The following is a 27,164-nucleotide window of genomic DNA, read 5'->3' as shown; positions in this document are numbered from 1 at the left end:
ATACTCAAAGCTAGTCCTTGATGTAAAAACAAATATCAATGTTATTCTGAAGCTAACATTTATAAAAGTATATGTCACCATTTATTCCATACAGTTTTAAAAGGTTCATTATATTCTAGTAAAATTACCTAACATGGGGTGAGGAACTAAATGACTCATTAGAGACAGCACATTTCTAAAGATGACATAAATGCTAGGCAGGTGCCCAGAATGCTTTACTGCGTCCAAAGGTCGAAAGGAAAGCCCTGGGCCTAGTCACTGCACAGGCTAAAGTATAGTTACTTGGTGCAACATTTTGAAATACGCATATTTATAAATGAAGCACTTCTGATGACATCTTTCACTTTTATATTAGCTAGAATGAGAAATATCCAAATCCACATATCAGTTTATTTATTAATATTCTAACAAAGTGCATTCACATTTGTATTTGTAAGTTATTTTTTAAAGCAAGCATTTCAATAGCATTTAAACGTGTTCTAAAATGCAATTCCAACATGATAATTTTCTAAAATATATGTAAATTTTTTCCACCGCTAGATCAAACCTGCAACCACCAGCTCAGTTTAAGAAGTGGCAGGACCACACATCACTGTGCACATTCAGAAAAACATTCAGCTTCTTCATTGGTCCCTGCCCTCTAATTATCTTCCCATAGGATGCCACACAGGCCTTAGTGAGCAAAGAGAACTAAGAGTGAGTAGCATAAAAAAGCAAATGTGAGTGAGGCTCTCCGCGTTGGAACTCAAGCAACCAGTTGCTTTCGCTTGTCCCTCACTGAAGTAGATCAGAAAAAGAAATGCATTTAACATCTTTCTGAAAATAGGATGAGTGACAGTGTACTTAAATTGGGGTGGTGTGCGGAAGTAACTATTCTGGCTTCTGAAAAAAGAGAGAGCTTGCCCAGTAGTTGGTTCACTTTGAATCTTGGAAACTTTTAGCAAAGATAGGTGATAAGATTGGAATAAGGGAGTAGGTACGTATTTCTGAAACTCATGAGAAATAAATTATGGACATACACCATGATAGTCTCTGTAAATAACACATGGCTAAGTGTAATTTAATTAGATGTTGATTTGCCCATGAAGATAGCGAAGTTCACTATGTAAGCTCTGGGCTGCTGCAGGCTCACTCAATGAAAATTTGACTCTCTATATTTCAGAAAGCTGAGATTGGTGTAGACAATTAAAATGTGATGTCTCCAAAGTGCTGTATATCATGTCTATTTTCTTTTTACAGATTGTGAAAAGGAAGTTGGAACGAATATGTGGATATATGTGCTCATGGGCAATCTTCTTCGTGGTGTTGGAGAAACACCAATAACACCATTGGGTCTATCGTACCTGGATGACTATTCAAAATATGAAAACACTCCATTTTATATAGGTAATGCAACATCTAGTGAATTAGACATCGCTTTGTTAATCAGTTAGGGAATTTTTTATGTAATTCAGTGCTTGCCATTCTTACAAATGTTCTACAGATAGCTGAAAAATGTGGATAACTGTTGGAGTTTGCCCAAGATTTATAGGATGGATCAAAAGCTCACACTAGGACCCCCATTAGGATGGCGGGCGGACTTTGCCCGCTTGCCATCCTCACGGTACTAGGGACCCCTGCCATAAGGGCCGGGGTCCCATGCATGGCATTAGGATGCGCCCGCCACTGTGGCAGGCTGTTGGAAAGTGAGTTATTGGTAGGGGCAAATGTAGGTCTGCCACTGGCAATAAGGCCACTAACACATGATAGGATTCAGCATAGGTCTTAGAAAAGTATTACTTTGCTCAACCCTTGGTAGCGTGGCTGCGAGCAGACAGGCTTAATTTCAAAGACAGGTATGTAAAGCATTTAAAAACACAATTTCAGTAAATAATTAGGACCACACAAAATAAAAATCCAACACCAATTTATAAAAATAGGTAATATTTGTATCTTTTAAATGACACCAAAACGAAAATAATCCACTGTAGGGAACCAGAGATATACATTTTTAAAGATTAGTCACTTTATAGTGCTTAGAAACCAACAGTGCCCCTTTAAGTCATTTCGTTTTCTCTGTCAGGCACACACCTTTATAAATTGTTCTGAAGAATTCTCACCACTGTAGTGGGCCACCTTCTTCAGCAAGCGGGGTCCAGTTAGAACACCTTCCTGGCGTTCTGCTTGCAGGTACCAAAGTATCCAACACACAATCCAAGGTTCTGGAATCTCCAAGAGGGTCCTTGAAAGTGTGAACCTTCAATTCTGCAATCCACTTGAACAAAACCCTTACAAATCCACTGGTACTCCAGGCTTTGAATTATTTGTGGGGCTGTTCAGGTGAGCTCTGTTAACCTCATGCCTAAGAGTTCCTTGCACACAGCAAAATCTTCAGCAGGCCACTTCTTGCTTCATTCAGTTTCAAGCAGCAGATCTGGAGGGCTATGCCCCTCTCAGATACTTATTCAAAATTCTCTGGGTCAGGCACCAGGTCACTGTTGACCAATGAGAGCAGGGCAACTCCTCCTAGTTATGACCACATCCGGTGGAGTGTGGCATTTAGTTTGTCCCAGAGTGCATCATCCTTCCAAATCCATAATTGCTGATTTTACAGCAAGGAGGTAAGAGCTGGCTAAACAAACCCCCTGGGATATCTCATTTCCATGGATCATCCCAGTAACATCTGCAAATTCCTTTCTTAAGCCTAGTCCTGACTCTGGGTCACTACTGTCAAAGTGGAATAAAACCCAGGCCTCCCCTCTTGCCTTTGAAGAGCGTAGTTTACGACGCCACCTCCTGGCCTGGCATTCTTATAGAACAGATCACTGCCCTCCCAGCAGCCTGGCTAATCCACTTAACTCTGACCAATCAGGGCAGACCACTGAAAGGCTGAATTTGGACTTAAAAACAAGAAAGTCTCATAACTTATTGTATGTACACTTTAGGAGAAATTCAACAATATGATATCGTTGGATTTAATACGACCATTCTGGGAAGTCTTTAAATGGTCCAGCTAGTCCTCTCCTATCAATATTTATTAATCAATCACTTACTACCATGTTAACCTATGGGCCATGGGGTTTGCAATGGGGAAAATGACTTGCGCCACCTTTGTAGCACCAGGGATTATAAAACCATATTTTATAAGTATTTCCCTAATTTCTACCGGACCCCCACCCCCTGTGCAACTAGGGAAGACTTCAGGGGTTCTGAATCTGCAGAAATATTGCAGATCACCCTTATCCAAGTCTTCCAGCAGCAAAGTCGAATTTGAGCACCTCTTTAAAACAATGTGGGGAGTGAAATGTAAAATTTTACTTTACCCAGGCTTCTAAAAATTCATTTTATAAGGGCGCTCCGTATAGATAACTGAGCCCCCACCCCTGGAATACCTAGGGGTGACCCTGGGGGTCCCTAATATGCAAAAAAATTGTAGGTTTTAAATTTTTAAGGGCCCCTACCCCAAAAGTCGAGTTTGGGCACAATTTAAGGTTTAAAAACTGTCCTGGCCAGCAGTGCAGCTTTTAAACTGACCTCAGGCTTCAGCACTGCACACATGCTGGTGCAGAGAATCTGCTGGCCTCTAAACTGCCATGCCCCAGGATACTGGAGACTTCTAGGTAGTTTCAAGCCCCTGCCCTATTACATACTAGGGGCTTAGGTGGTAGGTGATGCCAACTACAGGGGTACCCCACCATACTAAAGTGTACCCTAGTGTAGGTTGGGTGTCTTAACTGTGTTCTAATGTGTTCCTTTTGGCTTGGCACTGGCCCTTGGCCTGGTTAAACAGAGCCCAGGGTCAGTCTGAGTCAGTTACCACCAGTTCCAGTCAGCAAAAAGATGGGGGGTGCCCAGGGCACAGGATGACTTTGCAACATAGCCCCCCCCAAACGAAAGGTGATGGGTTACTAACCTACACCCTGGTAGTCCTCATCGGCTAAGTGGAAAAACCTTGAAAGTCCATCTCCATTGGCATGGGCAACCCCAGGTCTGTGTTCCACTGTAAATTCCATTCCCTGTAGGGAAATGGATCACCTTAACAGCTTGGGATTCTCTCCTCTCATCTGCACGAGCCACCTGAGAGGCCTGTGGTCAGTTTGAACACGAAAGTGAGTCCCAAACAAATATGGTCTCAACTTTTTCAGTGACCACACCACAGCAAAAGCCTCTCTCTCAATGGCACTCCACCTCTGCTCTCTGGGAAGAAGCCTCCTGCTAATAAAGGCAACTGGCTGGTCAAGGCTCCCTTCATTCAGCTGTGACACAACTGCACAAATCCCTTGCTCTGAAGCATCAGTCTGAACTACAAATTCTTATGTGTAGTCAGGGGCCAGTAACACTGGTGCTGAACACATAGCAGCTTTCAGAGAGCCGTCTGACACTCTGGGATCCAAATCACCCTTTTTGGCCTCTTTTTAGAAGTCAGTACTGTTAGGGGCCCCACAATGGTCCCATAATTTTGAACAAACCTTCTATAGTACCCTGTCAGTCCAAGGAATGCCCTGACCTGATTCTGGGTATCAGGAGCTGTCCAATCCAAAATAGTTTGTATTTTAGCTTGGAGAGGCTGTACATGGCCCCCACCTACCAGGTGGCCCAGGTACACCACAGAACTCTGCCCTATTTGGCACTTGCTTGCCTTAATAGTCAGACCTGCCTGCTGCATGGGCTGAAGCACTTCCCTTAGGTGGTTTAAGTGACCCCCCCAGGTAGAACTGTATACAGCTATATCATCCAGGTAAGCTGCACTGAACTGTTCCAACCCAGACAAGACCCTGTTCACCAACCTTTGGAAGGTGGCAGGTGCATTCTTTAGTCCAAAGGGCATTACCATGAACTGATAATGTCCCTCTGGTGTGGAGAATGCTGACCTCTCCTTTGCTCCATCAGTGAGGGCAATCTGCCAGTAACCTGAAGTCAAATCAAAAGTACTCAGGTACTTAGCAGCCCCTAACCTATCAATGAGCTCATCAGCTCTAGGTATAGGGTGAGCGTCCGTCTTTGTGACTGCATTCAAACCTCTGTAGTCCACACAGAACATTAACTCCTTGGGTCCTCCCTGAGGATTAGGTTTAGGTACCAGTACCACTGGACTGGCCCATGGACTCTCAGACGGTTCAATTACCCTCAGCTCAAGCATCTTAGCAACCTCATCTTTAATGCTGGCTCTGACATGGTCAGATGACCTGTACATTTTATTTTTTAAAGGTCGGCTGTCACCGGTGTCAATGTGGTGCACACACCACTCAGTGATGCCTGGGGTCAGAGAGAACAGGCCAGCAACCTGCTCCAGCACCTGCTTACAGTCTCTGTGCTGCTGGTCTGTCAACTTGGGAGAGAGCACAACACCCTCCACTGACCCATCTTGCACATTGGTGGAGAGGAGGTCGGGCACAGGCTCAGTTTCCTCCTTCACACCCTCATCAGTGGCCAGTAACATGGTCATGTCTGCCCTGGCATGGTGTGGTTTCAATCTATTCACATGCAGGACCCTGTGAGGGTTCCTGGGGGTGCCAAGGTCAACCAAATAGGTAATCTCACCCTTTTTTTCTAAGATTGGATAGGGACCACTCCACTTGTCATGGAGGGCCCTGGGAGCCACAGGCTCCAACACCCACACCAACTGTCCTGGAGTATACTCAGGCACATTAGCCTTTTGATCATACCAGTGCTACATGAGCTCCTGGCTGGCCTCCAGTTTCCTGTTTGCCTTGTACATGTTCTCCGCCATTCTAGATCTCAGGCCTAGCACATAATCAAGCACATTGTCCTTAGCTTCTTTAAGAGGCTTCTCTAAAGACTCTCTACGCAGGCTCAATGGCCCCCTCACAGGGTGTCCAAACACCAGCTCAAAAGGATTGAAACCAACCCCTTTCTGTGGCACCTCCCTGTAGGCAAACAGTAAGCATGGGAGGAGAACATCCCATCTCCTCCTGAGTTTCTCTGACAACCCATTTATCATGCCCTTCAGGGTTTTGTTGAATCTCTCAACAAGACCATTTCCTTGTGGGTAATAGGGGGTGGTGAACTTGTAGTTGACACCACACTCATCCCACATACCAGTCAGATAGCTGGACAGGAAGTTCGTGCCCCTGTCTGACACCAACTCTTTTGGAAAACCCACTCTGGTGAACACCCCAAGCAGTGCCCTAGCCACCGCAGGTGCATCAATGGTTCTAAGAGGTATGGCTTCAGGGTATCTAGTAGCATGGTCAACTACCACTAAGATATACCTATTCCCTGATGCAGTAGGTGGGTCCAGGGGACCAACAATGTCCATCCCCACCCTTTCAAAAGGAACCCCAACCACTAGCAGTGGTATTAGGGGAGCCTTTGTCTTGCCCCCTACCTTGCCACTGGCCTGACAGGTGACACAGGAGCTGCAAAACTCCTTTACCTTTTCAGACATATTGGGCCAGTAGAAATGGTTCACCAACCGGTTCCATGTCTTTGTCCGTCCCAAATGTCCTGCCAAGGGGATATCGTGACTCAAAGTCAGGATGAACTCTCTGTACTTCTGGGGCACCACCAATCTCCTGGTGGCCCCCTCCTTGAGGTTTCTGGCCTCAGTATAAAGCAGTCCATATTCCCAGTAGAGTTTGTGAAACCCACTGTCATCCCCCTCCTCTTGCTTAGAAGCAATCTGCCTTAAGTTCTCAAGGGTGGGACAGTCACGCTGTCCCTGACTGAACTCCTCTCTGGAGGGTCCACCTGCTCCTGTCAGTTCTGCAAAATCTGACAGCTCTGGCAGGGATGGAGCCCCTCCCTCAGAGGCCAGATCCTCCCCATCAGGGTTAGATTCTTCCTGCACCTCTGGAGTTCCCTGGGCTGGCTCACGAGGCCCAGTGCCCTTGTCCTTGGATGCTTGGCCCTTTGTTCCAGGGTCCAAGTGTCCAGCCCCTCCCTTCTGGCTAGTGTGTGACCTAGTCACAGCACATACCCACTCAGGGAGCTCCAATATTTTCATATGGAGTCCTCTTGCCACCTCTGACCACGCAGAGGCTTCAAGATCATTGCCCAGTAAACACTGGACCGGGAGCACCTTTGACACAGCTACCTTCATAGGGCCTGTCACACCTCCCCATTCCAAATCCACCACAGCCATGGGATGGAGTTTGGTAGTGCTGTCTGCATATGTCACCTGGTGCAACTCACCAGGTAACAACCTCTCTGGCGGCACCAGTTTATCCAGGACCATAGTAACACTAGCCCCAGTGTCTCTGAAAGCCTCAATATCAGTCCCATTCACTTTAGGCCTCTGCCTGTACTTGTCCATGTTTGGAGATAAGGCAGCAAGGGTGGCAATACTCACCCCACCCAGGGACACTAAGGTTGCTTCCACCACCTGCCTGTTCTGTACACCACCCTCCACCCCTACACTGACACTGGCAATCCCTGTGGATGGCCCCTTAGGGGGGAGCTTCTTGGCGCAGACAGCATCTCCCTGCTCATGCCCTGGCTGGTTACAGTCAAAGCACTTACCCACCTTTGAGGGATCAAAGAACCTACCAGGCTTTCCCTGAAACCCCCTCCCTTTGAATTTGGGTTGGCTCGGGCCCCCCTCCTTGTGCAGGTTTTTGTGGGTCTTTGGAGGACTCCTTAGGATTTTGACCTTCAATTCCCTGGGCTTTCCCCTGGGGAGGGACCTGTCCTCCTTTCTTCTGGTCACCCCCTGATACTGAATGGAAACCCGGGTTCTCACCCACTCATCAGCTGATTCTCCCAGCTCTCTGGGGTCAGTCAGCTTAGAGTCCACTAAATACTCGCGTAACTTCTCTTCTGCACAATGAGTCAAAATGTGTTCTTTCAAAAACAAATTATACAATCCCTCATATGTGTCAACTTTGTTACCAAAAATCCAGACTTCCAGTGCCTTTACTGAAACGTCCACAAAGTCTACCCAAGACTTTGAACTCAATTTCTGCGTGCCTCTAAAATTCTCCCTGTACTGTTCTGGAGTCAGACCAAATCTCTTGACTAAGCATGCCTTCATCTGCTGGTATGATTCTGCATCCTCTCCCTTCAGGGTCGGGAGCCTATCCCTCCCAGCTACTGGAATCAACTCCCACAGGAGTGCACCCCAATACCTAGAGTGAACCCTACTCATTTTAAGGGCCCTCTCAAAAGCTGCTAGCCACTTGTCAATGTCATCCCCCTCAGTGTACTTGAGTACTATGCCTTTGGGAAGTTTAGGTTCAAATCTACCACCCCTAGACATTTCAGCATCTTCTTCACTTTCGCTGCCACCATTCCTTTTCTCCTCCCTCTCCCATTTTCTCTTAGCTAATTTGAATATCTCTTTTTCCAAGGCAATCAACTCTAATTGAGCCTGAAGCTGTCTCTCTGCAAGGGACAGTAGTGGTACACGAGTAAGGGACCCTTCCCCACTCCCACCATCACCTTGATTCACCTGGCTAACACTAGTCACAATGGGAAAGGTCTCATCCTCACCCCCCTCTCGGGTGAGGTTGGGGGGAACATCTTCCAACCCCCTTGGGTTCTCCTCCGCTGCCCTGGCCCAGGCCTTTAGGGACACAAGCAACCCTGCCTTACTCGTCTTCTTTGCAGGACGCAGACCCCTAAGCCTACACTGTTCCCTAAGCTCCGCCATCTTAAACTGGGACAGTTTAGCCAGATCCAGATCCATGGTTCCCTAGTTTTGGGTCACAAAAACGAGGCACAATAGACTTAGAACAATTTGGAAAAATCAAAACAATGGATTAAAACCAGTTTAGTCCAAATTCGAAAAATCAAACTCAAAAGTTTTGTTCTAAGTCAATTTAGAGGATTTTTATAATCTTAAAATATGAAAGGTGTACTTTTTAAACACAAGTCCTCATCCACACCGCTGAACACCAAATGTTGGAAAGTGGGTTATTGGTAGGGGCAAATGTAGGCCTGCCACTGGCAATAAGGCCACTAACACATGATAGGATTCAGCATAGGTCTTAGAAAAGTATTCCTTTGCTCAGCCCTTGGTAACGTGGCTGCGAGCAGACAGGCTTAGCTTCAAAGACAGGTATGTAAAGCATTTAAACACACCATTTCAGTAAATAATTAAGACCACACAAAAAAATCCAACACCAATTTATAAAAATATTTGTATCTTTTATATGACACCAAAACGAAAATAATCCACTGTAGGGAACCAGATATATTAATTTGTAAAGATTAGTCACTTTCTAGTGCTTAGAAACCAACAGTACCCCTTTAAGTCATTTCGTTTTCTCTGTCAGGGACACACCTTTATAAATTGTTCTGAAGAATTCTCACCACTGTAGTGGACCGCCTTCTTCAGCAAGCGGGGTCCAGTTAGAACACCTTCCTGGCGTTCTGCTCGCAGGTACCAAAGTATCCAACACACAATCCAAGGTTCTGGAATCTCCAAGAGGGTCCTTGAAAATGTGAACCTTCAATTTTGAAATCCACTTGAACAAAACCCTTACAAATCCACTGGTACTCCAGGCTTTGAATTATTTGTGGGGCTGTTCAGGTGAGCTCTGTTAACCTGTAGCTTGCATGGAGTTTCCACTCTTAAGTCTTTTGGCAGCAAGGTAATCCACAGGGCTGTAGTTTCAGAGGGTGCAGTCTTCATAGGTCATGCCTTAGAGTTCCTTGCACACAGCAAAATCTTCAGCAGGGCACTTCTTGCTTCATTCAGTTTCAAGAAGCAGATCTGGAGGGCTCTGCCCCTCTCAGATACTTATTCAAAATTCTCTGGGTCAAGCACCAGATCACTGTTGACCAATGAGAGCAGGGCAACTTCTCCTAGGTATGACCACATCCGGTGGAGTGTGGCATTTAGTTTGTCCCACAGTGCATCATCCTTCCAAATCCATAATGGCTGATTTTATAGCAAGGAGGTAAGAGTTGGCTAAACACACCCCCTGGAATATCTCATTTTCATGGACCATCCCAGTAACATCTGCAAATTCCTTTCTTAAGCCTAGTCCTGACTCTGGGTCACCACTGTCAAAGTGGACTAAAACCCAGGCCTCCCCTCTTGCCTTTGAAGAGCGTAGTTTACGACGCCACCTCCTGGCCTGGCATTCTTATAGCCAGATCACTGCCCTCCCAGCAACCTGGCTAATCCACTTAACTCTGACCAATCAGGGCAGACCACTGAAAGGCTGAATTTGGACTTACAAACAAGAAAGTCTCACAACTTATTGTATGTAAACTTTAGGAGAAATTCAACAATATAATATCGTTGGATTTAATACGACCATTCTGGGAAGTCTTTGAATTGTCCGGCTAGTCCTCTCCTATCAATATTTATTAATCAATCACTTACTACCATGTTAACCTATGGGCCATGGGGTTTGCAATGGGGAAAATGACTTGCGCCACTTTTATAGCACCAGGGATTATAAACCCATATTTTATAAGTATTTCCCTAATTTCTACCGGACCCCCACCCCGTGTGCAACTAGGGAAGACTTCAGGGGTTCTGAATCTGCAGAAATATTGCAGATCACCCTTACCCAATTCTTACAGCAGCAAAGTCGAATTTGAGAACCTCTTTAAGACAATGTGGGGAGTGAAATATAAAATGTCACTTTACCTAGGCTTCTAAAAACTCATTTTATAAGGGCGCTCCGTATAGATAACTGACCCCCCACCCCTGAATACCTAGGGTGACCCTGGGGGTCTCTAATATGCAAAAACATAGTAGGTTTTTAATTTTTAAGGGCCCCTACCCCCAAAGTCGAGTTTGGGCACAATTTGAGGTTTAAAAACTGTCCTGGCCACCAGTGCAGCTTTTAAACTGACCTTAGGCTTCAGCCCTGCACACATGCTGGTGCAGAGAATCTGCTGGCCTCTAAACTGCCATGCCCCAGGATACTGGAGACTTCTAGGTAGTTTCAATCCCCTGCCCTATTACATACTAGGGGTTTAGGTGGTAGGTCATGACAACTACAGGTTTACCCCGCCGTACTAAAGTGTACCATTGTGTAGGTTGGGTGTCTTAACTGTGTTCTAATGTGTTCCTTTTGGCTTGGCACAGGCCCTTGGCCTGGTTAAACAGAGTCCAGGGTCAGTCTGAGTCAGGTACCACCAGTTCCAGTCAGCAAAAAGATGGGGGGTGCCCAGGGCACAGGATGAATTTGCAACACAGGCGCATCCAGCATTCCTACCATTGTGGCGGGCGGTGGTCATGTATGGAATGACCTCCTTTGATACAAGGGGAGCATGCCTTAGCTCTTCTAGATATCGAACAAGCGTTCGATTCTGTGGGATGGCCCTTTATATGGGCGTCATTGGAATGGGGAGTTATTCCTTATTTGCGATTAGCAATTTGCTAATCGCAAATAAGGAGGCTGTGGGAATCGCAATTTCTTTTGCGATTTCTACATTAATCCCGATTTGCAAGTCCTTAATAGCGATTCCTTAATAATCGCTATTAAGGACTGGCAAATCGGGACTTTGATGAATCTAGCTGTTAATCTCCCCACACCTACCAAAACATTTATATTTCCTTGTGCAACGTAACTGGTGATAATGTAAAGCACTCCAGTGAATGTCTGACATAATATCGACAGACAGAATATCGAAATACAAAAATATCGGCACAAAAATATCGACATCCAAAATATCGGAGTCATATCTTCATAAAGGTAAGTACAAAAATATCGAAAAAATAATATCGTAGTACAAAAATATCGCAATTAAAAATATCGTTTTTTTAAATGTATTAATAATAATGTAAAAATAAATTTAAAATACATATAATTTTACAAATATTAAATAAAAATATTAAAACAAAATTAAAACTAATACATATACATTTAAAATAAATAAAACACTTAATAATTTAATGTAATTTTTTTTTATTTCATTTAATTGATTTAATGTAAAAACAATATATTTTTACCCTGTACGCCTGTACCCCAAAAACCCAAAACTGACCCTGAACCCTAAAAATATCCCTGTACCCCAAAAACCCAAAACTGACCCTGAACCCTAAAAATATCCCTGTACCCAAAAACCCAAAACTGACCCTGAACCCTAAAAATACCCTTCTACCCAAAAACTGAAAACTGACCCTGAACCCTAAAAATACCCCTTTACCCAAAAACTGAAAACTGACCCTGAACCCTAAAAATACCCCTTTACCCAAAAACTGAAAACTGACCCTGAACCCTAAAAATACCTCTTTACCCAAAAACTGAAAACTGACCCTGAACCCTAAAAATACCCCTTTACCCAAGAACTGAAAACTGACCCTGAACCCTAAAAATACCCCTTTACCCAAAAACTGAAAACTGACCCTGAACCCTAAAAATACCCCTTTACCCAAAAACTGAAAACTGACCCTGAACCCTAAAAATACCCCTTTACCCAAAAACTGAAAACTGACCCTGAACCCTAAAAATACTCCTTTACCCAAAATGAATTAATATTATTTAATTACCAATTAATTATTAATTAACAATAACAATAAAGTAAATCTATTAGCACATTAGCTGTAATTAATTTAATTTAATAATTAATATTATTTTTCCCAATTAATTAATTAAGAATAACAAAAAATTATATATAAAAAACACTCTAATTAATGTAATTAACTAATTAATATTAATTATTACCAACTAATTAATAATTAAAAATATGTACACAATTATATTAATTAATTAACTAATTAATATAAATTAATTACCAATTAATTATTAATTAAAATATGTACAAACATATATTAATTAATTAATTATTATTAAATTACTTCCCACCCTATTCCCCTATAAACCCATAGCCCGCTACAGAACATATTTATCAATTAATCAATTAATTAAAATTAATTAAAAATTAATTAAAAATTAAGTAATTAATAATTCCTACTAATTAATAATTAATTTAACATAATTAAATTACTTCCCACCCTATTCCCCTATAAACCCACAACCTGCTACAGTAGTAAAAGACAATATTTAATTAAATTACATTAAAAATAAATAATAAAACATAATAAATACAATATAATATACACTAAATTTATTTAAAAATTGATATTAGTAACATCGAAGTTATTTATTTCGATATTATTGACATCGATATTTAAAACTTCGATATTACTGATATCATACTAATATCGATATTAAGACTGTCGATATTACTTACCTTCGATATTTTGTCCCATCGATATTTAAACTTCGATATAATTGTATATCGAAATTTAAAACTCGATATTTTGTCTGTGTACCCACTCCAATACCTTCGGGTCGGGTTTGCACTATATAAATCTGCAAAAAAAATGGAGACCTTCTATGTTAACAGCAGGTTTGCTCAGCTAGTTTAATAATCGCTACTGACATCTACAATGAGCTGAATGACTAATTCGATCCCAAGGGGACAGAAACAGTCCTTCATCCTTTTAAGTAAATTGTACACCACTCCATTTAGCAATAGTAACAATCTGCTAATTACAAAGCTTGAAAACGAAAATATGCAAAATTAAGCATTTTATGAAACAAGATGTTTATTCATGCATATCAGGTTTCTCTGTGGTTCTCCGTTCTGTTTACCTGAGTGAATCCTCTGCGCTGGTACTTAAATCTACTCCAGGTTTTAAAACTGGGCGCAAACTATGTGCAAACTAGCGAGAAATATGAATTAAAAAGATAAATTTGCGAGCTCATTTTGAAAAATACTGTTAAGCATTGGGGGCGGGCATGTACTGTTGTGGGATTGGTGAGTCGTGTGGGGAAGGGCATGGGGACATTTAGAGTGGCACAGTATGCACTGAAAAAATGTAGCGGCCATGAAGGTTGGCACTTCTACTTCTTTGCTCCAAAACAAGTAACGATCAATACCACCTGGATCACGGGTAGCAGCACGCTCAGTGGTTACTAAACTGTTCACAAGCAACACCTGGAATGATCCCGGAACTCTGGACATACTGCAACCCATAAGATTTTCTATGCATTGTTGAAACTTTGAAACCGAGACTGTTCGCTGAGTCAAGATAAGGATAATAAGGATTAAATTGACTGCTAAAATCATTGTGGAGCACCAACTTATGCGTCAGAGAGAAAAGGGTCCAGAGAAAACAGTACATTCGGAAACACTAGTAAGATGTCATTCATTTCACTCTGTGGGTGAAATTTAATATTAACCCGTTTAGTGCGTCGGACAGCTCCCCGCCCATCTGACTCACAGTGGGCGGGTGCGGAGGACGGCCTGGGGCCCTCCAAAACATGCCCACTCATTAAATCACCCGCACAGAGGCAGAATTTGTGCCACTATCAATGGGTTAAACTTAGTAATGTTGTTCTGAGAGGTTCAGCTGCTCTGCTTGAACAGACCACATTAACACTCAGAATAATGCCAAATAGCCGGGTCGTTCATGGCCACAAGTTACTATCATCTAGAATAAACCATGAAAAAGATAAAAGCAGGAACTCTAAAGTGCACTTGCACTGCAGAGCAAGTGATGCTAACAATATTTGGATGGCTGTGCTAAGGGTTCCTTGAGCCCACTCATTCCACTTTAATAACCAAGGACAGTCATACGTTTTTAATGAGCAGTGGCAAACGGTCACTCATTTTATTTAAAAACAAACAGGCGCTTGGTAATTGACCACTCAACGAGATTATGTTCACAGGGTACCCGAAGGATTCCAGCTCTCGTGACAATCCAGGCCTTTAGGCCTAAACACCGGCAAGAGTCAATATGACAATTATCTGTAATAGCAGGTTTGCATCCTTCCACGCTGCACTCATTTTTTATACCCCCACATCCAGTTCCTGTCGCTGACTCGAAAGTTCTTGGTGGACACCTTGTTGGATTCGCTAGCCAGCAAACCCCAGTTGACTGGGTGTTCCACTAAATTCCTCCTTTTCATCACTTCTCGTTCCTGCATGGTTAAAGGCTGTCAGGAGCTACTCTGAGGGTTTGGTCTTGGTCTAACAGTGGACTCCACAGGCCGTTTAGAAAGAGGAGGATGAGAAGCACGCTACGAAGACTGCTTTCAGGCATGTGTGTAGAAAAATTGGGCTATGGTGTGAACCTGTTGGCAGGCCCACCCTCAACGTAACTCCTGTGATGAGGCCATCATAAAAGGGACAGCTCGAGCAACTCTGGGAAACCCCTAGGCACATGGAGTTCCCAACAACAGAGGTGCGCTGGAGTGGATGCCTGCTTGCGCCCCGGGGGGCTGTAGAGTGCATGCAGATGCAAGAGCACTCTAGTCAGTCCCTGCTTGTGCCCCAGGGGCACTGTATAGTGCACGCTGCATGACTGCATGGCAATTCAATGCAGTTTGAGTATTCCGGATAACCAAATTGAATTTTCTGAGATTTATGTCTTCAGAATGAGAGATCACCTAATTATCAGATTTAAATATATATAGGAAATGCAATAATTTTATATCCAAGCATGTGCATCACATTTTCTGCAAATATGTGCCTTGTGTTATTAAATGCCAGGTTAAACTAAATAAATAAATTCAATTTACCTAAACACCAGTTGGTAAATGTTTTAAATTAACTACTCCTTCACCCCCAAAATGCCTTTAGGGTATGATTTCGAATCTGGTGGTCGTACAACTGACTCATTGTGGTGGCCTACTGTCCACTGCATTACGACTTTGAAAGTCGTGGCAGCGGAGGACCACTGGCTGTGCCAGGGAGCCATCATTTCTTGGTGGTGGCGCAGCTGCACTACAATGTAAGATGATCAGTGGGACTGGCGCAGACCCCCTGAACATAATACATTATCCTCCACGCCAGCCATTTCATGGTGGGAGCCCAGCCATTCAAAGACTGGCAGTGGAGAAACACTATGGCCCCCTGTCATGGGGATACATTCAGGGGGGCACAACATTACACCGTCCATGCTGTGCTGGAAATTGTTTGCTGTTCCCATTATGGTGCCTATTGTTCAGCCACTGCCATGGGAAAGGCGCAGGACCATCCACTGTACACAAGTTCAACTCATAATACGGTGGGCGGTCCTTGTGCCGGTTTGGTGCAGCTGTCCTGGGGAAGAGCCGGCGCAACTGCTCAAACTAATAATCAAACCCTTGAACCAAGACATTTGGTCCACATCATCATTTTGGTTCATTTTCTTACTGCTTTTTCTCTGTTTTGTCACAATATTACACCTCCTTTCTTTTGTTCTTTTTCTGGCCTTTCTCTCATGATTACTTTTTTCTTTCGTATGTTTTCATGCTTCAGTTCTTCTTACACTTTTCTATTTGGCTTCACTCTTTAATCTGCTTCAAGCTTCTTCATGAATTTTGTTTTCTTCTCATATACTTCTCATAATGTTTATATTATTTCATCCTCACTCTTTTTGCACTTGTGTCTTCGTATCTTTCCTTTCATCTTCTCTTTCTTCATTGCTTACTTTCTCTTTCCCTATTCCTCCCATTTCATTCATTTGTTGTTTCTTTTTCTTTTTCTTTGTTTCCTATTTACTGTCTCCCTTCTTTTGTCAATGTTATTTCTCAATTTCCGCCTTTCTTCCAATTCTTTTCCTTTTTTTCTTCATATTCTTTCATCCCTCTTTCTTGTTCTATGTCTTCTGCCATTTTTCTCCTCCTGTTCCTTGCATTTGTTCTTTTCTTCCCATTTCTTTCATTTTTACTCATTTCTTCTTTCCAGGAATATTCCTTTATTTTACTATCTCCTCATTGTAGTGCCGGAGAAGGGGATTAATGATGCCAGAGGGAGGGAAAGCGGTGATGCTAAGGTCACACACAATTCTTTACACTTGTTTACCTAATCTTCTGAGCAGTTTTCCCAAATTTTGAACATATGCCCAGACGGTACATAGTTCTCCACAGTAGGTTGCTTACCTCCCGGTGTTATGTGATTAGCAATTAAAAATTGTGACATACATATTACATGCAACTCTGTCCAGCAGCCAATGTCTCTCAAACAATTTTACCTGTTAAAAGGGGAAGAATCTTAATTAAATAAAGGGGAAAAAAGCAACTGTTTGACATTGCAGTTGCTCTAAAACACCCGTAGCATTGTGTAAGAGGTACTCATAAACATAATTAAGGCATACCTTTCAAGGGCACGGCATGTTGGGTAATTATTAGCAGGCTACTACGTAGGAAATATTGCTAGACGAGGAGACAGGTCAGGCACATATCAGAGTGAAGAGGCCCAATTGACTTTTCATTGATACTGATATGTCAAAGTTCACCCATTTTGAAATGGATGCTGGGATTACCAAGATCCAAGATCCATCGCACCAGGAGGATGGTTGCACCAGGAGGAGGATATGGGCCCATTTCGTGCTACAAGGTGCCATTGTAATTCCTGCAATGCAGAAAGCTGCTGATTTGGTTGTGGACTCCAAGCCACAATATCCATTGCACCAAGAGAAAGCACCAGTGGACGCTCCTCCGCTAAGTCGGAGGAGCGTCGCCCACTGAACAAAAGGAAAAATAAAATGATAATAACTATTGGTATTATTATTTTAGAGTACTTATTTCATCAGTGGATCTAGGGTGGGCAGGGCTGGCCAGAGCAGGGGGAGGAGTGGTTTACATTCCCTAATTGTGCACAACTACTTGTCCCTCCCTCTTGGACGGCCAAACAGTCTTCGCACTTTGCATGTACTCCACCAGGCTGCATTACTCAGCCTGGTGCGGAAACATGCGAAGCCTCCCATTCTCTGTCTGAGCACCGAACCATGGAGTTCAGACCAATAACAACGCTATATTGCAGCGTTGTGATTGGTTCTGGGGAGGAAGTGAGCCCCCTTAGCTCTAAAAAGTGCCACTGATACTCCTGCTGTGCAGACAATGCGCAGACAGTCCGGGTTTATTGCAGGCCAGTCTTCCCTCTCAAAGCCCAGAGGTAGCAACGTTGGGCCATCCCCCAGCCTCACTGCTTTGGATTTATTCATGCTAAATTGGTGATGCGTTGACCTTGATTCATGAGTAATTTGGAAAATCCTAGATGTTTTTCTAATACTTTTTTATTCAAAAGGAAACCCTGTTTTACCATTGTACATCTAGATGCCTTGCAGCCTAAGCCCATTGTAGGTGTGGAGGGATGGGACCCCTACTTATCGCACAAAGCTCCTGAGCTCCCACCTCGGATTCAAAACACAAAGAGGAGCAATAATTATGGAAGAGGTAGACAGCTGATAATCCCCCAAACTCAAATAGCCGACCAAATTACCCCTGTATAATTGCACCTTGTTGAATATTGATGCTCTTATTGAGAAAGTTAATACTATCTCAGAAAAGGCTTCCACCTTAGGATCTACTAGCAAGCAAGCAGGATTTGCTAAATTATTTGAAGTGGGGTAAAAAAAAAATCCAAAACCTAACCTGCCTAGCCTTTACTGTTGAATAACTCAACAGAGAAGGTAAAAGCAATGAATGACTGCCCGAACCTTCTACCATTGGCTTCCATCCACCAGAGCTGAGTGTATCATGTAGTAAGAGGTTCTCCGTATTAGCACACATGCACCGAGTTGCTGAGGAGTTTCGCAAAGCAAGATTGAGGATAAAGAAAGATCAAATAGTCCACCAACTGTAGCAAACAAAGATCTAGTTGGAATAGTCAGTGATTTGAAGATTAAACTCTCAAGATTCTGGAAAATACATGCATGAGTAAAGTGAATGAGCTCTCCTCAATTACCTTAGCAATGGCTGCTGTCATTGGATGCTAAAAAACTGATAAGATAATTGAAAATACAGGGGCTTCCCGAACCAACTCTGAGGATGATAGCACAATAGGCAGGAGGAGGGGTACTAGTGAGTCTGTTTCCTTTGATACTAGAACTACTCACATTGGCACACAAATAGCAATGAACAACTTAGATATTCTGTAAAAAGAACAAACAACTTAGATAGGATTACAAATAATAGGGACACAACAAACATAGGAATGCTATTGACTCAAATCGGTCAGCTAAAAATTACAGTGGAATTGACCCACAAAGAAATAATAGACACCCCACAGACCCCACCCCCTCAGTTCACAAAGCTTAGTAGAACTTACATAGGATCAAAACAAAGTTCAGGGGGAGTAGTATACATGATCAATGTTGCAAACGTAGCACATTGTGCTAGAGATGATGAGTACTCTTGATTTAATATGAGAATTCACTGGAAATAAAATAGTTGTCATCTCTATGTAGTGATACATTCAGACATACAAAAAGCTGTACAATGCTAGCATATCAAGACGTGGGAGATAGTTTAGTAGCATCAGATGCCTATACATCTCCTGTATGAAAATCACCAATACAATTCAAATATAATGCCCACTATGCCCCTTTCACCAACTCAAGTTTTCCCATTTAGATAGCACTTCAACATTAACAAATAAGGATTCAGGTTTGGATAGAGTTGACTGAGAAGAAAGGTCGTGAATCCAACAAGGTCACCTCACAAATCATCATTGAATATTTTTTAGGCAAATACATTTAGTAATCTTCAAAAAGTTGCTAGTGGTGAAGATGTTGCTGCTCAACAAATATATGGCAACAGTCATGGGGTGCATGATCTGTTTCCTAAAAGGAGCTCAAACCCAGATGAATGTCCTTGGAACAGTCAGTAACCTTGTTGACTGACGGACTGAGGGTACTTGTAAAGCGCACTTATGCCGAGGCGTCTTGGCGCTGGATCGAGTGATCGCACAGTCAGTTAGCATTGTGTAAAAAGCCTGTTTTTAATAGCTTTCCTAAAGATGGTGTGTGAAGGCTGTAGTCTGAGAGAAACAGGGAGAGAATTCCATAGTTTGGCTGCCAAGAATGAAAAACGTCTCCCCCCCCACCTGACCCTTTTCATCATGGGAGGTAGAACCAGCCTAGTGTCCAAGGACCTTAAGCAACACAGAGGAATGTATTAGGGGGAATAGTTGTTGCACGTCTTCCACCCCACCTCCATAGAGAGCTTTGTGCTCTAGGCACAGGGCTTTGAAATCCACCCATCGTTTCACTGGTAGCCAATGTAGTTGTTTAATACTGGCCGAGGTGGAATGGCGCTTAGGTAGAGCATACAAAACTCTAGCTGCAGCATTTTGGAGTGACTGAAGCTTATTCAGCTGTTTCACTACAGCGCCCAAGTAGAGAGCATTACAGTAATCTATCCATGATTGGATGAGTGTGCCAACCAGGATGAATGGAAGAATTTTCTGCAGTATCTTGAATGTGAAAAAACAAGTAGACACCACCTGGTTAATTTGGGAAGCACAGGTCGGATCTTTATCAATGAGAAAACCGAGGTTTCTGGCCTTGGCCTCCGGTGACGGGCAAATGCCGGCTTCAGGGGACCATTAATAGTGGCTTCAGAATGAAGGTTGTTTACCAAATTCCAGAATCTCGTTTTTTTCGGTGTTTACTTTTAAAAAGTTAGAATTCATCCAGGACATCACAGAGGAAAGACAATCACAAAACTGTTCAGCGAACATATTGTTGTTTTGAGTGGCTGACACTACCAATTGTGTGTCATCAGCATAAGACACAACCGTCTTACAGTCTTAGTCTTAGCCTTGCCAATGGTGTTACATAGATGTTGAACAGGGCGGGTGAAAGTGCCGAGCCCTGGGGGACTCCACCCAGGAGGATGGACTGTTCCAATCTAAGACCTTCCCAGTATATTAGTTGTTCTCTGGACTCGAGAAAAGAAAAGAGAAGTGACAAGGCCTTACCAGTGACTCCCACGGACTGCAGCCTATTGATTAACGCTGTATGATTTACAGTGTCAAAAGCTGCTGTGAGGTCTAGCAGTATTAGAGCTGTCCTACCACCCTCATCCAGCACCTTTCTAATCTCCTCTGTAGCCAGGATCAGAGCGGATTCTGTGGAATGCCGTGCTCTAAACCCAAGCTGGGTGGAATCAAGAATGTTATTCTCTTCAAGATAAGCAGTCAGTTCCACATTAATGGCCTTCTAGAGGATCTTAGAGGGGAGAGGTAAACAGGAGATGGGGCGGTAATTTTTGGCCTTCAAAGGTTCAGAAGAAGGTTTTTTTGAATAGGCATTATACATCCCTTTTTCCATCCTGCTGGAAAGATCCCAGTTCTAATAACTAGATTAGGTAGAGAAGTCAGTGATGCACAAACTTCATCTGAGGCTAGATGTAGGATGTATGGGGACATGGGTCAAGTGGGGATCCTGACTTAGTTGATGAGAGTATGTCTACCACTGCTTTTCTTCCAAACTGGTGAATTGTGTTAGACTACTTTGGCCAGGGTGGTAACCCATGTCTGCAATACATTTGTACTGTTAGCCTCTGCTGAATTCAAGAGCTCCTCATAAACCATTGTCACCTTGGTATGGAAAAAGACCGCAAGGTTATCGACAAATGCTTGGTCAGGAGCAAAGACAGTAATAGGACAGCGAGACAGCTTTGTAACTATTTTAAACAATTCTTTTTGGGGAGTTTGTAGCTTCTAAAATTTTTGATGTAAAATAGGCTGTTTTAGCTAAAATTATTGCTTTTGTGTATTCTTTTAGTGCAGAGCCATATTCGGTCTTATGTGCTAAGCTATATGAGGATCGCCAAATGCGTTCCTTGAGTCTGCATTTTATTTTTATTGTTTTTAACTCTGCTGAATACCAAGGGGATGATGCCAGTCTTTTCTTGGTTGTCTTTGTGATTTTGGGTTGCCAATGGATGGATTGCCTGGGTTATCCAGTTATTAACCCCTTCCAAGCTGATGACGAGCTGGGCTCGTCATGGTGTAGCCTCCTCGTACACTGATGACGAGCCCAGCTCGTCATAAAATAAAGAAAAATAGCAATTCCCAGCACAGGAGGGGAATTGCCTTAGCAGCCATGGAGTTAAAATCCATGGCGTCCTGGTTGGAGTCTGCACTACAGGTTAGATTTGCTTTCAAGGCCGTAGTTAGCTCTTGTTGAGAAACTTTCTTCCAGGCACGCACCTTACTCTAAGGGGGTCCACTTCTATGGCACATTTTATTATTGAGAATATTAATGTTAATGTTGACAGCATGGTGATCTGACCAAAGTATGGGCAGCACACTAATCTCCTCAATATGGGCACTATTAGTGAAAAGGCCATCCAAATTATGTCCTGCCTGATGTGTGGGTCCTTGCACATTTTGCTTCATTTCAAAACTAGCCATGATATCTGTTAGATTTAAAGTGTCGGAATTATTCATTATCTCAAGATGAAAGTTAAAAATCCCCCAAAAGTGTAAAGGATTCCTCATTAAAACAGGACTCCATGCGAGTTTGCACAGTAGTAATAAAAGATGACCTGGGACCAGGGGGTCTGTATAATAGGATTCCTTGAAAGAATTTCATATTGTTTAATTTTATATTTAAAAACATAGCCTCAGCATTCAGCAGTGGCTCTGGTGACATTCTCTCCTTATAGCAGGCTCGATCGATTAGGGCGATCCCTCCCCCCCTTTTTCCAGCCCTGTCCATATTAGTAATAAAATTGTCAGGTGGCACACCATAGTTCCAATCGGTATTACTCGTATGATTAGCCCACGTTTCAGTTAAGAAAATCAAATCAGATAGATCGTTCTTATGTTTCAGGATTGACTTGGCATTGAACAGGACTCATTTGATAGACTTAGGGCTATAAATAGCTGACTTTTTAGAATGGGCTTTGAAAGGTAACGTTGAGTCGTCCTCCATAACATTAATCCCCCTGGTGTTATTAAACTGTGTGACATTGCTAGTCCAGGTCGCCTTAGAGGACCTTGACTTAATCTTGCACTGATTGCAGCTCACCTGAAAAATCTTGATAGGGTCTATTTTTGTATTTAAAGCTGGGCACTCACGGCAATTAAGGCTCAGGAGTTCATCACGTGTATAGGAAAATCTGGGAATTTGGGCAGGGGTTCTGGTGCTGGTCGCGTTCCAGGTGCCGACGGGCGCAGACATGCTTGCCTTTGGTGCACCTATGGTGCGCCGTCGGCTCGCCCACTGCGCAGGCGAAGCATCTGGTAATTTATAGCTGGAAGGGGAGTGTTGAGAGGGATAGACTAGACCGCTACACAAGTCCGCTCAGACAGACGGGCACCGTGATCAGCGGGGGAACCAGTAAATACTAAACACTCAATTATAAACAATAGTCATTTTCGATTTTAGCAGCAAATATTTTCTTAAAACAGTTATTAAAATTCAGTTTGCAACATTCAGTATAAGAACAGCATCAGGCGACAATGCTTGTAATCAGCGCCGTGCCCCGATCTCCCTACCATTGTTGAACATAATGTCATGAAACATAGCTCATCTATGAACAAATCTTGGCAACACAGTCTTTGGGAACCTTTATAGACCAGTTAGGTATTATGTATTTTTCAAGAGACCTGTTGCACTGTCTGGGCATTTAGAACAGTCTATACTAATTTTTCATGGAAGGAGTTTCCTCATGGCTGGGAAGACCGCTGGAGGGCTTAACTATTGGGGTAAAAAGTCACTAAACTATATCATTTAGATTTCACGCTTCTAATCACTTAATATTTTAGGAAGCAACCTTCTTTCATTGGCGGAAGTTAGCTCCCATATTAACAACATACACAATCACAGGGCCTCAAGAAATAAGGAACATGCAGCCTGATTCATGAATGGGCCGTTTTGCGAGGCTCAAATAGCGAATCATAAGGAATCGCTATTTGAGACTCGCAAAACGGTATTCATGTAGGAATCGCAATATTAATTGCGATTCCCACTGATTCCTTATTTGCGATTAGCTAATTGCTAATCGCAAATAAGGAATAACTCCCCATGCATTCCTATGGGCCAAAAGGCCCATAGGAATGCATGGGGAGTCATTCCTCATTTGCGATTAGCAATTAGCTAATCGCAAATGAGATTGCGAGTACAAGGGTGCCAGGGGTGTCAAAAGGACACCCTGTAGCACCCAAGCAATGGAAATTAACACAGGTGTTGCACACACACATGTCCAAAGGACATGTGTGTGTGTAACATGCAACTCAGAAAAATGCATTTAAATGCATTTTTCTGAGTTTTCGCAATTTACCACGAGGTTTGACCTCGCGGTAAATTGCGGGCCGAAATTGCGATTTCGCAATTGGAAAATGTATGATGAATTACATTTAAGGAATCTCAAATTGAGATTCCTTAAATGTAATTCCTCGCAAATATGCGAATTAGCAAATAGCGATTTTTGCATTTGGGATGTTGAATCTGGCCCTTTGCGAGCCGATTTAGGCTTCATGAATTAGGCTGATGGTATTATACGCCAATTTGATCACATGTACTAGAAAGTGTTTCATTAATAGTGACAGGGGATTTTATTCTCACATATGAACCACTAGATAACACTGAACACATCATCAATTAATTAGAAGACAAGAAGCAAGGCACCTCAAGATTCGATCTACCACCAATTATATATTGGTCAGCACTAGTAATCCAATTGACTGCAGTAACATTTTTCTCAGGACTTAAATCTTGCAACAGTCTCTCGAAGTCTGACACTAAGGGTAGGTACACCTTCAACCAAATAAATCAAACGAGTAGAATCCCCTACATAATGCTTGACCACTGGCTGTGGACAGTGATGAGGGACATAGTAGTAAGAGAGAGTAATGACAGTGACCACTAATGGTTTACATTTAACAATGCAAGGATTCTTAAGCCCCTGAATTAAGTCCATCTCTAAATTCAACGTATGGGGAATTGGGGGTACCAAAGAACAAAGACACAATCAAATGGCTGTATGCACCACGTTATCCAGAGACCCTCTCATTCATGTGCCGTGATGCCGCAAATGCAATAGAGTGATTGTTGCCAGATCAGGAATTCAACATTATCCCTCATGCAATTAGTTCTGTGCACTGGAAATAAATGCATCTTTAGGGACCCCTACTATGCGGAGCTAAATACCTCAGACCGTCAACAAAACAGCTTTTCTGGGTTTATAAAGGCTTCAATGATGCAAAGAACAATATACTAAAAAAAACAAAGAAATGGATATAGAGAGATATGCAACTAATCACTATAGGCATACCGAGGAGTTGGCATGAAATACATGGGAAAATACGAATTGGCAAGAATGAATGACTGCAGCGAAGGCAAAAACTTGCAAAGCCCCTTAGCACATAGTCAACCACAGCAATTGCTATGACTAATTCTAAATAAAGTTGATTAGTATATACAGCGTAGACAGGGGTCAACTACTTCTAAAGCCTATATACAACAGCCAATTCAGAGAGTCATGGGATAGGATCAAATAAGATTGAACCTCACCCTAAAAACAACCTCCTCTTTTGAGATATCTTTTGAAAGAAACCTATGACACAAATAATGTGATAACTATTGGCAAAGCCCAGGGCCTGGCAAAGGTCCTGGTGATATATATATATATATATATATATATATATATTACCTACTGGTGGTCGCCAGTAGGTATATATAGTTAGGATTTTTTTCTCTATGGGATTTTTGAAAATTCTATGTCTAATAACTTTGGCGTTTGTCGACGGAATTGGCTGGCATTTTCAGGAAAATGGCACATTTTGTTTCTGAGCAGCCCCTGACAATTTGGGGGGTGTTCGTCAAGGGGGGGGGCGAGAAAAAAGGGGGGTCCCAAAACGCGTTTTTCCCATGTTAATTTCCATAGGGCGGTTGGCCTCACTTTTAGCTCGAACGGCTGAATGGATTTGCATGAAACTTGGCAAAATTGTAGGGACTGTTAGCCTGATGTGCCTTTGCTAGGTCTCAATATATGTGCCCCAGTGGATTTTGATAAATTAACGTTCAAAAAAATATATATATCTGTGACAGCGCTCCGGGTAGCGCTCCGGTTCGCGTACTTTTCGCGTAACGGAACTTTGCGAAGCGAAGCAGATTGGTTCTCCGGTGTCTGTCAACATTCTAAACAGTCCGGAGAGGCCGCCATCTTGTCTCTCGGTAGGATCAAGAGACAAGAGGAGGCCAAAACGAAGGGGGAAATGACCATAAGGGGGCATAGTAGATCCTCCCTGACCCCCTAGGTTTGATGTGGAGGCTTTAAAAGGGCCCCGCGGGGCAAAAACAAAAAACAAAAATAGTTTTTTTTGCATGGGGAGCGCCCGGTACACTTTTGTGCAATGGGCGGTGGTAATCTAAATGATGAGGAGGGGGGGGGCAGCGTTCAAAGCACATCAGCGTGCATAAACACGAAAATGTTTTTATCTACCACGTACTTGACTTATCTCTCTGAGATGCATTCCCTTGTGTTTCGGCAATGGTAGTCTGTTCATTACATAGATCGCCCGAGGGCGGTAGTACAGACCGCACGTAGGAAAGGGTCAAAAGCCAGGGGTATAGGAGTATGTAACAAGCGAGCCATTTAATTGAAAAAACTAAAAGTGACAAACGGTTGCAGGATCAGTGAAGGTTGATTTTTTAATTAAAAGTATAACAGGATCAGTTACAATAAAATCGTCCATACGCACACCTTGGGCGAGTATCATGGGTAACATTACTTCCAAGCTTTATTAATACAATAATCAATAATGAAAAATCAACATCAATAGGGTTGTCCGTATTCCCAGTCAGTACCCTTCCCCGCCCGCCATGTGCACAAAGACCGCATACATCCCCCATAACGTCAAGGCTAAGTAACTAGAACATCATAAGGAGTTGCAAGTCGCTCCCATACTGGCGCCATTTTGGTCGAGGCCAGGCATGTTCAGAGTATAGTTCAATGTCTCCAATAAGTAGCGGCAGGACCAGAATCCCTTTTGGCAGTTCTGGCTTCGTCATTTCGAGCACTAGAAAACAAGACATTCTGGGCAGTATCACCCTTGACGCAGCCCTTTATTGTACAAGATGGTGTCTTTCAAAAGCCAGGGGTATAGGAGTATGTAACAAGCGAGCCATTTAATTGAAAAAACTAAACGTGACAAACGGTTGCAGGATCAGTGAAGGTTGATTTTTTAATTGAAAGTATAACAGGATCAGTTACAATAAAATCGTCCATACGCACACCATGGGCGAGTATCATGGGTAACATTACTTCAAAGCTTTATTAATACAATAATCAATAATGAAAAATCGACATCAATAGGGTTGTCCGTATTCCCAGTCAGTACCCTTCCCCGCCCGCCATGTGCACAAAGACCGCATACATCCCCCATAACGTCAAGGCTAAGTAACTAGAACATCATAAGGAGTTGCAAGTCGCTCCCATACTGGCGCCATTTTGGTCGAGGCCAGGCAGGTTCAGAGTATAGTTCAATGTCTCCAGTAAGTAGCGGCAGGACCAGAATCCTTTTCGGCA

General features: G+C 42.9%; 1 protein-coding gene across 1 annotated transcript in view; it reads left to right on the top strand.

The window, feature by feature from the left end:
- LOC147751601 (solute carrier organic anion transporter family member 1C1-like) overlaps positions 1-27,164 on the top strand; it is a 569,256-nt gene that overhangs the window by 167,558 nt on the left and 374,534 nt on the right. Inside the window, exon 6 of the mRNA XM_086920557.1 lies at positions 1,240-1,386. Within this exon, the coding sequence (XP_086776683.1) occupies positions 1,240-1,386 (147 nt within the window). The remainder of the gene's footprint in view (positions 1-1,239; positions 1,387-27,164) is intronic.

Source organism: Lissotriton vulgaris, chromosome 1_1 (genome assembly GCF_964263255.1).
Source record: "Lissotriton vulgaris chromosome 1_1, aLisVul1.2, whole genome shotgun sequence".
NCBI classification, from domain to species: Eukaryota; Metazoa; Chordata; class Amphibia; order Caudata; family Salamandridae; genus Lissotriton; species Lissotriton vulgaris.
The sequence above is the reverse complement of the archived record's forward strand: the minus strand, read 5'-3'. Positions and strand labels throughout refer to the sequence as shown.